Source organism: Orycteropus afer, unplaced genomic scaffold (assembly GCF_000298275.1).
Source record: "Orycteropus afer afer isolate SDZICR_OR568_19922 unplaced genomic scaffold, OryAfe1.0 scaffold00428, whole genome shotgun sequence".
Classification (NCBI taxonomy): domain Eukaryota; kingdom Metazoa; phylum Chordata; class Mammalia; order Tubulidentata; family Orycteropodidae; genus Orycteropus; species Orycteropus afer.
In genome coordinates this window covers 2685205-2698981 of record NW_006922015.1, presented here as the reverse complement: position 1 = coordinate 2698981, position 13777 = coordinate 2685205, and the positions used below count along the sequence as shown (strand labels likewise).

At 38.2% G+C, this 13777-nt stretch overlaps 1 protein-coding gene across 1 annotated transcript in view; it reads left to right on the top strand.

Moving 5' to 3' along the window:
* AHI1 (Abelson helper integration site 1) overlaps positions 1–13777 on the top strand; it is a 345247-nt gene that overhangs the window by 82430 nt on the left and 249040 nt on the right. Inside the window, 1 exon segment of the mRNA XM_042782719.1 lies at positions 1782–1922. Coding sequence (XP_042638653.1) covers positions 1782–1922 — 141 coding nt within the window.

Here is a 13777-nt window from a genome sequence, read left to right as displayed (position 1 = left end):
TCTCTCTTCCCATTCAATATAGGTCTAAGTTCTTTGCTTTTTCTCATTTCCTCACTAATATACAAAGAGCTCTGGTGCACAGTGCCTACCTAAGGCATTTGGCTGCTGGCGTTTGGCAGTTCAAACCCAACAGCTACTCTGGAGAAGGAAGATGTGGCAATCTACTTCCATAAAGATTTACCACGTTGGCAACCCAATGGGGGTCGCTATCAGTTGTAATTGACTCAGTGATAGGTTTTTTGTTTTTGTTTTTTTTTTGGTTCCTGACATACATAGCCTTCACAGACTCACAGACCTCTGCTTTAGCCCTGTTTAGGCGCTCTGGTTAAGAGCTCTGGTAGTGTAGTGCCTAAGGCACTTGACTGCTAACCAGAAGGCTGGCGGTTCAAACCTACCAGCCACTCCTCGGAAGGAAGATGGGGCAATCTACTTCCGTAGTGATCCTGCCTTGGCAACCCAAGGAGGGGTTGCCATGAGTCAGGTCTGACTCGACAGCACATAACTACAACAGCAACAGGCACTCTGGTGGCATAATGGTTAATACATTTGGCTCCTAACCAAAAAGCTGACTGTTTGAACCCACCAGCTGCTCCTAGGAACACAGATGAGACAGTCTTCTTCCATAAAGATTTATAGCCCCGGAAACCCTATGGGGCACTCGGTTCTGTCCAATAGCATCTCTGTGAGTCGGAATTAACTCAGTGGCAGTGAGTTTTGGTTTAGGCCTCTTTTAGCCTTTCAGAAGCATAGGTATCTGTTCTGGTTACCTAGTGCCACTCTGACAAGAATATACCATAAATGGGATGACCTTAACAGGAATTTATTCTTACAATTTGGAGGCTTTAAGTCCAAGTTCAAAGTGCCAAGCCCTAGGGGCAGGGTGAAAGCCCCGCAACCTTGGGGTCCAGCTCTGCCTCCTGCTCCTGGCCCACTGGAGCTAGAGGCTTTTTTTTCACTCAGACAGCTGCTGGCTGCTCAGGCTTAGAAACCCAAGGTTGACAAGTAAAAAGGCACAGTCTCGATGTTACCAAACCACACAGCAGGTCATTAATTTAAGTCTATTGTAAGTCCCAAGGTCGACAGAACATAGCAGGCTGCTGAGCAATGACATGGCTACATGCAGGGTCCAAGTGTGCCAAAAGCTAGAGACCATTCTCCAAGGCTTCTGCTTATATACAGGAAGCAGACCACATTCCCTAAGGCAGCTACTCAGCTGCTTGTGGTAGATCCCACCATGGAGTTGATTGCCAGTCTCATCATGGGGAATAACTACTACCAGCTGCCCAGCCACTCAGCCAGGCCCAACCAAGCTGACACACAGAAACATAAACACTACAATTCCATCCCTTGTCAACTTGGCACCTGTATAAAGTAACCCTGTATGGAAACCAACTCCAACCAGAAATTTCTTCAGCTTAGAATCCGGTAATTCCTCTCCTTGCTCCTCTCAAGAGTTCTTTGTTAGTTGGAGTTTGTTCAGCTCTGTCATAACACACAGATAGCCCTCTACTTCTTTGTGGGTTCTTTTTGTCTCTATCTTGTGCCTTGAAAACCTCATTGAAGAGGTTGAATTAAGAAGTAAAAAGAGGAGTGCCTGTAGAATACAATAGAAATAAAAATTTTCAATACAGTACTAAAAATTTACAAAGTGTTTATGGTTTTTCATGTAAATAATAGCTTCATCATTATTTAGTATAAATATTTTTTAATAAATTACAAGATAATCTTGTAATAAGAAATACCTAACACAGTACAAATTATTGAATCTCTCTTCTTTTTAGGAGAACAAGTGGCAATGTATTCTGACCTTCCATTCAAGTCACCCATTCGAGACATTGCTTATCACCCGCTTGAACATATGGTTGCATTTTGTGCATATGGACAGAATGAACCAATTCTTCTTTATATTTTTGATTTCCATGGTAAGTCCACTGCTTGCTAAGTAAAGAATATTTAATCTGCACAATTAGACTGAACTAAGAATCATGAATTCTATGAAAGCTGTCATCCTTTGTAAATTAATGAAACTTTCTTGAATATACTCTAAGAATTGAAGAGATTAAATAGATCATATTATTATTGTGCTATTACATTTTATATTTCCATTAACATGATTAGTATTGAATATAAATATAGGCAAAAGTCCACACAATTATTGTTTCTTACATTGGAATTGTAGAAATGTAGCCATCATTTTCTTTGTAAATCATTTTAAGTAATTAAAATTCACCTAAAAAATATTTGGAAACATTTTAGCTAAATTTTAAAAATACTTTTTATATTTGTGGAAATAGGGGTTTTTAATGTTATCAGTGGGAGCTCTGGTGGTGTAGTGCCTAAGGCATTCGACTGCTAATCAGGAGGCTGGTGGCTCAAACCCACCAACCACTCCTTGAAAGGAAGGTTGGGCAATCTACTTCCATAGAGATATGCCTCGGAAACTCAATGAGGGGTCACTATGAGTCAGATCCGACTCGAAGGCAGTGACTTTGGTTTTTGGTTTTGGTTTAATGTTATCAATTGAATAGTGAGTAATTTCTTATGCTACATTTTTGTTTTTCCAAAAGCATATAATTTTAGTAAGTGGTAATTTGGAGAGTTTCTTAACATAAAGAAAGGCAAAAAATAAAATGAAAACATGATCTGGAATAAGAAATTTAAGGTCTTTTCCTGCTCTAGTATTACATTATCCTATCATTCTGAGAAATAAGAAAAAATAAGAAGTTGTACACATTTTTCATAAGTCATATAGCATTTGAAGAATAATTTTTTATACTGGTTTTCATATATTTTTTAAAATTTTTGTACTGAAATTAGAATTTTATTATTCTGCATTGTACTAATTGTGTGGTTGCTTTCAAAATTGCAACTCCATTTTCATATATTAATTCTTGCACAAAACAGTTGATTTGCTTAGATTGTCATCCTTCACTGTTCTTATAGGCTGAAAAGACTTGCACACATACCTACACAAACATTAGAAATGCATAAATGCATATACAGATAATATTTGAAAAACAACAAAAAAGGGAGCTCTGGTGGCATAGTGTCTAAGGCATTTGACTACTAACCAGAGGGCTGGTGGCTCAAACCCACCAGCTGGCTATTCCTCGGAAGGTAGACTGGGCAGTCTACTTCCATAGTGATTCCTCCTTGGAGAACCAAGAAGGAGTTGCTATGAGTCGGAATCGACTGTGGAGCTGATTGGACAAAGTGTTTTAAATTAATGAAGTATCAAAAGTTAAGTTTATTATGTTCAAACAGAATGACTTAGTGCTTACAATAAATGCTGAATTACTAGACAATTGGGGTAAATCATAAACCTGAAAGTCTTGATCACTGTATGGATTACATTATGCCTTTCCGGGTGAATTATATTAGAAAATAATGTATAAAATTGAAATTTATCTTATTTGAAAGAGCATTGAGAAGAAGTAATTAATTTTACAACATACATTCAGATTTGCAGGGCATTATTACTATAGGTGGAATTGTTAAGCGGCCCAGCACCATTTGCTGTTCCAAGCAAATGTTAGTGAGAATAAGCACTGCCTGATTGTGGGAAACAACACCCGAATCTCTCCAGGATCCAAAGTCCAAATCTGATGTCTAGTTCAAACATGGCTCCTCAAACAGCTCTTTCTTTGTACTCTGAATCTTCATATAAAAGGAGAGAGTTATGCCTAAGTGCTTTATAATCAGGACTGTTACACAGGAAGCAGCCAGCCAGTTATTTCCTCAGACTCTTCAGAGGTTAGAGACAATTTCACAACACTCTTCATTGAGATTCTAATTTGCTTTTTAGGCTTTTGAAATATTCACTACTGCAAGTTAAAATTCCACTCTTTTTCTTCAAGCAGTTTAGTGTTGACATTGACAGAAGGATTTCATAATTAGATCAGCGCAGGAGGGTTAGGTTTATTTAACAATTTGTTTCTGGACAGTAGAAATTGAGTCTAAGAAGTCCATTCTAGAGGAGCAGTAGAAAGAGAGGAGTGTTTTAGGATCAGTTTTGTTTACTTCAGTGACTTTCCATAAGCCTGTTCTCTTCCCAAGACTTCATTTCCTTACATATTAAATGGTACTGCTAATAATTGTGTCCTATCTAGAAGAGTTATTTGTGAGGGGAATATAAGAGAGTAACTGTGAAAGTGCTTCATAAGTTGATAAGTACTATATTAAAACAAAACACAAATAACAAAATGTATAAAATGGTGTTGCCAGGCTCATCTAACCAGTACATACTTGACTTTATAGGAACCGGTATTTTAATAGGCTGATAAACATCTTCATAAGGACTTGAGGGGGAAAAATAAATTACAGATTTTTTTTCTTTCTCTTATTCTTTATTAGTCAGCTTTTTCCTTTTATTTATTGAAGTGAATGCCTTTTCCAGATAAATTTTGTTGGAAAATAAATGCATAAAGTTAAGACCATAATGTTATAGCTGTACTCTCTTAAAGTGAAGGAAGAAGGATTTACATAAGCATTTTAGTAGTGAGAAAGTTCAAGTAACACACATGAAATTAAAATGATTTTGTGCCAAGTATTTAGAACACAATATTTAATATCCTGACATATCTTTTCAAATAAATTAAACCCAGTGTGTTTCAACACATTTTCCTCTTTACTGCCTATTCCTAAATGAGGAAACTTAGGGAGAAACTAAGTAATCTCAAGAAATCCAAGATATAGTACAGATTTTGTGAGTGGCATATATCCCTAAGAAAATCAAAAGTTGTTTCAGGCCATAGTTTTACTCATTGCTACAAGGGGCATGGAGGACACATCTTCTGACCTCCTCTAACTACACAAGAGGGAGGCACAATCAGCAGCAGCGGCCCAGGGCCTGTTCTTAGGAGGCCAGACATGCCACCACCCTCCAGCCCTCTTACCAACCTTGTCACCAACCGTCCCTCCCACGACACCTACCACCTCTCTGCTGGGCTTGATAATTCACTGCAATGGCCACAGCAAACCAAACACTGCTGTCAAGTTGGATCTGACTCACAGCGACCCCTCCTTGGGCTTCTGAGGTGGTATCACTATGGAAGTAGATTGCCCAACCTTCCTTCCCAGGAGTGGCTGGTGGGTTTGAACCACCAGCCTTCTGGTTAGCAGTCAAATGCCTTAGGCACTACACCACCAGAGCTCGCAGTGGCCACACAGAACTCAGATTATGGGGTGTATTTGGGAAGCAACAGGCTACAGTTCAAGTTCAGGAATGCACTCAGTCTCTCTCAGCTGGCTGTCTCTCTCAGTAGCATCTCTCTCTCTCTCCCAGCAGTGCATGTGTCTCGCGTCTCTAGGCAGCGTGTGTCCTTCTCCCATTTCTGTCTCAGCAGCACATCTCTCAGCAGTGCATCTCTCTAACTAGCAGTCAGACTCCTTCTGCTGGTAGGCAGGCTCCTTTTGAGCCTGGCAGAGTGGCCAAAACCAACCAATCCCAACAGAATTCTGCACACCTGAGAAAGAGCAAACTTCCCAGGAGACTGCTTCTTGGTGCACTATAGAAATACACCAGGTGGATAACTTTAACCATCAGCTACTCATTTGCTCATGGCAAAGTGGAAGTTACAAAGATTGTGGTTAGAAAAGCCATACCATGCCATATAATTTACTGCACTGCACTCATCAAAGGCAGACCAAAATTATCAAGTCAAGCAGTCTTCAGATTTTTCATTAAAAATTATAATATTTGTTATTGACCTATTACAGTTTTGCCTTCTATTTTACTTATTTTTAAATATAGGAATCTTTTGCCCAGACTTTCTTTATATGAAGGTAGAGTCTACATGTGCCTTTACAAAAATTTTTTAATGGTACAAAATTCAAAATATATGCAACAGTTGTATGGTTTTAAATGTTATTCTTTGAAGACTAGATAAAGTAAGTAGCTGGCAAATCAGGTGTCAGAGGGCTGATGCTTCATTGACTTTAGGTAATTTTCAAGGAAAATGAAGCAAGCTCTTTTTTTTTTTCTTAATGTTAATTAAACTGCGAATGAGACCACAGTGGTAGCTAAATGTATCATCCATTTTTCAGTTCTAGCAAAATCTGTGAAGAGTCAGCAAGCATCTTTCCCTGTTAAGCGTATGTTCAAGTTGTGGTCTTTTGAGTCTTTCATTCTACTGACTTTTTGCTTTTTTTGGTAAGAAACATGCTTTTTACTTTCAGAAGGCAGTTGTATTTGCCTGGTGTTGAAAGGGTTAATCATATAGGAATACAAAATTTAGTCACAGAGTACCACAAATAATGTTCTTTTAGGATTCCCATAATAACAGAGTGCTAGTCAGAGAAACGGCTTCTACTGAATTAAATTTACAAAACTAAACTTTAGCAGTCAATGTCTTGTTATTAATCAATATTTGTCTACGTTAGTCTCCAGTATGCTTTTCTCCATTTAATATAATCATAGGTGATACTTACATAGCACTTTCTCTGTTCTTTGTCCTGCTTTAAATATTTTACATACATTCTTTAATTTTCACAATAAACTATCTTTACCCCCATTTAACAGAAGCCAGCTAGTCTTGGAGTCTGTTTTACTGTACTGCCCTGATTTTTGAGCAGACATTCCTGAAAAACTAGTTTTTGATGGTCTAATAAGCAAACTTTTCTTTTGGTCTTAGAATACCATTTACACTGTTTCTCCATGTAGTAGTGTGATTCCTTTGTATTTCCTTTACTTTGTAGGAAGCAGAGATGGCGCAGTATTCATCTTTTTTATTACTAGAACCTGTCCTGAATACTGACATTGAATGAATGTGCATATAATATTTTAAATAGTATCAAGTTTTAACTTGGGAGGTTCTCAGCATTTAATAACCCCACGTAATGAGCCTGATCTGTCACTAGGTGGCAGTAGCTCCTCTGAGTCAGTGTTTAGTCCAGAGTGCTTTATTGTCACAGTGCCTTAGACAAGACTCATTGAACAGCTATTGTGTGCCTAGTTGAACTGGGCTCTGAAACCCAGGAATCAGACCCAGGTTACCTTGTTTTGTTTTGTTTTTTTCTTCTTTCAGTCTCTTGTGCTTCCTAAATAGTTGATCAAAGTTCTGGAAGAACATTAATTAAACTTAAAAGCAGTTTTTACCACTGGTGCTAGATACGATTTTATTCATAAAACTAATATTCATTAATGAGTTTCTAAGGAGACATGGTGGTTCTCTAATTAAGTGCTTGGCTACTAACCAAAAGTGATTAGAACCCACCCCACAGCACCATAGGAGAAAAGACCTGGTGATCCGTTCCCATTAAGATTATATAGCCTAGGAAACCCTATGGAGCTGCTGTCATATAGGGTTGCTATGAGTTAGAATCAACTAGATAGTAATTATCTAGAAACAGTGAGTTTCTACATTGTCTTTGATATTTTTATTTTTCATACTGTGATATGCTTTGTCAGAATACAGGGTACATGTACCTTTAGGTTTTTATAAAAATTTTGTTATAAAATTTGCTCATTGAATAAAAGCTCAGTGTGTGGTAGTTAAGGTTATGTGTCAACTTAGCTGGGCCTAGTTTTGAGTGGCTGAGCAGATGGATATAGTTATTCCCTATGATGAGACTAACAGTCAACCCGTGGTAGAATGTGCTATGAGCAGAGTCGCACCTTAGGGATGTGGTCTGCTTTCAGTAAATAAGAAGCTTTGAGATCTGAATCCTGCATTTGGCCAAGTCTTCATCTCAGTGGCCTGCCGTGTGTCTGCTGATCTTGAGACTGTTTCTGGACTCGAACTAGTGACCTGCTGTGTTGCTTGATAATTTGGAAACTGTGCCATTTTATTTGTCGACCTTGGGTTTCTCAGCTTTAGCAGCCAACAGCTATCTGAGTTAAGAGAAGCTTCAAGCTCCAGTGGTCCAGGAGCAAGAGCAGAAGTGAAGCCCAAGGTCAGGGGGCCTTTACCCAGCCACTAGAGCTGGCACTTGGAACTTGGATTTTTAGCCTCCTAAACTGTAAGACAATAAATCCCAGTTTGTTCAAACCACCCACCTGCAGTATTTTCTGTTAGAGCAGCACTGAAGAACCAAAACATGGTGTTTCTAACCCCTTATTTCTAACATAGGAGTCTTGGTGATGTAGTAGGTAAGTGCTTGGCTACTAACAGTAAGGTCAGTGTTTTAAACTCACCAGGCTAGCTGTGGGGAAAAGATGTATATGGCAGTCTGATTCTGTAGATTCACAGCCTTGAACCCTATGGGGTTTTACACCCTCCTATAGGATCACTCTGAGTTGGAATCATCCTGAAGGCAATGACTTTGGTATTTTTCTAGTTTATGTGTAATATATTGGCATATTACTGATATGCAGTAAATGTTTGAATTAAGAATTACAAATTCTGTAGAATGGCATTTTCCACTAAACTTTATAAAAATATAGCATGAAAGTCATGGTCAGTTAATATGTTTAGAGCTATTAATAACAGGCAGTAGTAGTAACTAATATGAAGTGTGTACTTTGGGTCCACCACTCTTATAAACAGCTTACATGTATTATCTTATACAGACATACCTTGTTTTATTATGTTTCAGTTTATTGAATTTCACAGATACTATGTTTTTTACAAATTGAAGGTTTGTCACAAACCTGTGTCAAGCAAGTCTTGGTGCCATCCCCCCCCCCCCCAGCATTTTTCTCTATGCCACATTTTGGAAATTCTTACAATATTTCAAACTTGGGCATAATGCTATTGCACACTTAGTATCTACAGTATAATGTAAACATAACTTACATGTGCACTGGGAACCCAGAAAATTTGTGTGACTTGCTTTATTGGGATATTCGCTTTGTTACAGTGGTCTGGATCTGAACCTGCAATATCTCTGAGGTATGCCTTTACAACCCCCAAAAAACCGCGCTGCCCTCAAGTCGGATCCGACTCATAGCGACCCCTCCTTGGGTTTCAATCTTCCCCAAACCCCAGGAGGTCAGCATTATTGTCTTCATGTTACAGATGATGAAGCTGAGGTACAGAGAGAGTGAAGTAGTTAGCCTGAGGTTACAGCATTAGGTGGTGAAGCCAACATTTAGTTGCAGCATGCTTCCTGAGCCTGTGCTCTTAAACCATTAAGCACTCTATCACAGTTAACTTACTTAGTCTGCACGTTCTTGTTTTTTGAAGTAACTTAAACTAAAACATAGATATTAGCCCAAGGGTCCTATAATGAAATGCATTGTTTTTAATATTCAGACAGCCCCTTAAGATTAAAAGAAGTTTGCTTATCTAGAGTTATTCTTAATGGCTTATTCTCTAAAAATATTTGGGATAACTTATCATTATTTATGATGCATTAAGCCATTAATGTTCTCAATATAATTCAAACTATGAATTTTCTTTAGTTTGTAGAATTGAACTTTACAATATTTTTATAGTAAGGTAATGCCTAGCTGAAATAAATTTAATATCCACAGTTTTGTGTATAGTGTAATTTGATGGTTTTCTTGAAGTACTAAAGATGGATGATTCAAAAGTAAACGTACTGTAATTCTCATACTTAGATAAGATTATGCAATAACAAACATAACTGATTATAGGTCAGAGCTTTAAATATTGATTATCTGCCTAGCAAAAGAAGAAAAGAGATTGAAATGCCAGATTTTAAGATGAGCTAAAATTATCTTGGCCATACCCTACAGTGTTTATTTTAATTCTCTTCACATAATGGATACATTGATTTGTATGCCTGTATCATTCATGGATTCAGATATATGGAAAATTCAGTCGACTTTGGGCATAAACCAGAACCCTGAATTCCTATCCAAGCTATTTTTTGTGTGTGTGCTCACATTGGTGCATTTTACATGCACCAGGAAGGAAGAAGGTCCTGAGCAAAATAGACAACATTGTGGCGGGAAAGGCTAGAGGCAGAGCTGTAGTGGAGTTTTAGGCGCAGGTCATCACTTTCTGTCTGACCCTGGTCAGATAATTTAGCTCTTCTGCGTCTGCTCCTTCACCTATGAGATGAGAGTAGCACCTGCTCTAGTTTATCTCATTGTTTTATCAAAGGATAAAATGAAACCATAAAGCAAGGCATGAAGCATAGATATGTCTAGAGTTCATGAATCCTCCCGTAATAGGGAAACCTTAGCTGTGTTCTGTAGAAATGTAAATTCATTGCATGGTTCAAGTTAAACAGTATGAAGTGTGTCAGGAAACCAGCAAAAGAATAGCACGTCCTTCAGAGGCTTCACAGATAGTTTATTAGATGCCACTTTGGTGTCCAACTAAAGAATTTGCTGAATGATAGTAGAGGCTCTCATCTAGTCGGTTATCTTGAATTTGCCACCTTATATAGCTTTTGTGAACAGTTGTCACTAGATAAATAGATAACTGTCCAGAGTGGACTCTGGCTTACATTGACCCAGTGGAAAGTAGGACAAAGCATTGCCCAGTTTTGGGTCATTCTCATGATCACCAGCGTGTTCCAATCCATCATTGTAGCTACTGTGCCAATCCACTTCACTGGGAGTCTCCTACACCATCCTAGGTTCTCTGTCTCACGAAACAATGTCCTTCTTCAGCTATCGATCCCTCCCGATGATGTATCCAAAGCCAGTGAGTTGGATCATGTTCTGTTATGATCCATAAAGTTCCAGTGGCTAATTTTCAGAAAGATTACCAGGCTTTTCTTTCTAGTCTGTCTTAGTCTAGAAGCCCGCTGAGTCCACCGTGTATCACCTTACTGGTATTTGAATTACCATCGGCATAGCTTCTAACATCACAGCAACATGCAAGCCTCCACTGTATGACACACTGACCTGTGGTGGTGGATCATTGCTATCAATGACACATACAGCTTCTGCTTGCCACATAAAATAACTATTTCAAGCCCTGAAACACATCCATACTGTTAGGATTGAAGTGTTACTCAGTATAACACTTAACAGTATTTCTTGGATCTATCCACACAGTATCTCTAAGATTAGCTGAAGCAGGAACAAGTCAGGCTAGGTAAAAGTATGATACAAATCATTATAGCCCTTTGAACACTCCCCACAGTAGCAAATGTTAAAGGAAGAGAAGGAGGAAGCTGCGTAATTGCTGAGTGCTGGGAAACTAAAGAAATAGACCTACCAGCTGATAGTAATCATATGATTAGAAGTGTGATAATTTATAAGTCAAGGAGTTAGGTAGCCAGTAAGATGACTATACACAGTAACAGAGCTGTATATATACATAGGTTTGAACGGTGGAATTAAGCTGTTCAGCCAAAAGTAAATCTTAACTGTCAGTATAGTGTAAGACAAAGAATATGTTTTGTTTTTAGTTGTACTTTATTATAAAATCAGTAATATATAAGTACGAAGAGACTTTAATAGTAACAAGTTTTATGTTGGCTTCAAATGCAGAGGATAGTGGATTAAAATTATTTCCTCCCTTCCTTCTCCTAGGAAGATAAAAATCTCCTGAGAAAACCACATTTTTTTTGTTTTATAATTGTTTAAAGCCAGAAACATATACAAAAGCACTTAGCTTATTATGTAAATAAAAGAGTTGACAGTTATACAAATATTTTAAGAATTTTTTAATTGTGTAAAATTTAGAACCCCAAATAGTAGCTGTTGGACTTAAATTTAGATGACGTTTTGATGGATGTAACATTCCTTTAAGCAGATGCAGTTACCACTTCTATGCTCTCAGCACCTTGCCCATTAACACATTGCAGGAATTTTTTTTTTTACCCTCCCAAAAATTCAGACTCTGAGAGGGGGCAGTGCCACAGTATTCCCAGAACCTGCTGTACTGCACAATACTTGTTGACTCCACAGTGAACGGTGAAAGATAAGCATGAAATCCTTAAAATTATGAGTTTCAAACTTACCAGATTAGATTACAGCTAAATTCTAAACATACAAAATTAAATTAGCACAAAAAACAGATATACTAAGTGAAGAACCATAGTTATTTCATTGCACCATAAACAGTAGTCTACCCATGGCCCACATGAAAATGAATTTAGAAACCTTTCAAATATTATTAGAAGCACAGAAATTGAAAGAATTAAGAACTCATCAATTATAACCTATTTTGTAATGAAATAATCTATAGAGCTTTACACACATAGATTGATGTATGTGTTTGTGGGCAGTAGTGGGGGAAGAGAGCAACAGGCCGCAAGAAATTGTAAGCAGCTTCTGTTTCTATAGCTGAGAAACTAGGTCTTCGTGAATATATCTGCAGTTTTTTTTATGGCTGTCTTCACAGAACTAGAGTTGTTAAAGATAGGATGTTAATCTGACTCATTGAAATCCAGTCAGATGGCTTTTATGTAGAAAATTCCCTCAAGACAACAGAACTAAGACAAACAGAATTGTTTGGGGTTTCCTTTTATTTGTGTCCATTTATGCCATTGGAATTCTTTCTAAAGGCATCTTGATGCCTGGAAGACTAGACGTAGAGAAATATTTAGGCAATGTCTTTGTAAAATTTTTTACCGTTAAAAATTTATCTTTTTTTAAATAAAAATAATACATGCTTAGCGCCGGAACTCTGGTAGCGTAGTGTCTAAGGCACTTGACTGCTAATCAGAACACTAGCGGTTCAAACCCACCAGCCACTCCTCGGAAGGAAGGTTGGGCAATCTACTTCCATAGTGATGCTGCCTCGGAAACCCAAGGAGGGGTCACTATGAGTTTGGTCCAAGTTGACGGCAAATAACAACAACAGCAACATGCTTAGCATATCAAAATATTTACAAAATATAATTTAGCAAAAAGCATAAGATAAAAAAAAAAAATCCCCAAATCCTATCGTTTTATGTAACTGTTGCTTAAGTCAGTGTATGTACTTCTATGTATGTACTTACTAGGTATCATGCTTCCTTTACATACTCATTCACTCAAGGCTCAATGCAATGGTTGGCAAATATGTATTTGGAAAGTTCTAAATCTCAAAGAAAATATAGATAGTTAGAAATAGTTGTTGAATAGTTAAACTCTACTTTCCTTTCCATTAGTAGCAGCAAAAAACAAAAGTTTAAAAGCACGATGTTAAAAAGCAAATACAGGAGATCCGGCAAGATGGCGGACTAGGCAAAAAGACTGCACAGACCCTCTTCAACAAAGAAAAGGAAAACCAATTAACACAGACACAGAAGATAATCCTGGACCCCTGAGCCTTGAAGGGAAGAATATAGAAGTAGACTGAACTCCAACTAGCAGAAGAATTTGTGTGAAAATTCCAAAAAAGGAGACATACGGAGCTGTGGTCTGGCAGCAATCCTGACGGGACAGACAGCTTGGAGATTCCCGAGTGGTGGTAGGACCTAAGAATTAACCTAAAAATCACCCTGCTAGCCAGGGATTGCATGGAGGACTGTGCACAGTGTCTGGGGAACAAACGGAGAAGGTGAAGAGAAAGGTGGGCTGAGCTGTGGACTTTTGCTGGTCTGGAGGGCGCTGCCATTTTGATGGTTTAAAAAGCGGCTTGACTATTTTGCATATTTAAAGAGACAGCGCTCTGGCAGATTCCTGGGGCTTAAGAACACATTCTGCCTTCCAGCAACCCCAAGGACACTCAGGACCTGCACTGAAAAGGTACGACATTCCTCTTGTTACTCTCATATCCCACACCTGCTTGGTGAAAGGAGGTGTGGCCATCCCCTACTCCCACCTATGTTCTGGGTCCACAGGAACTCCATCACAGTCTGTGTGCTCAGACGGAGCGTGGATGCCCTGCCCTGTCCCCCACCAATGTTTTTTTTTCTCTTTTTTTATTTTTTTTTTTGCTTTCTTTTTTCTGGTGATTAATTTGCTTATATTTGTCTATTTTAA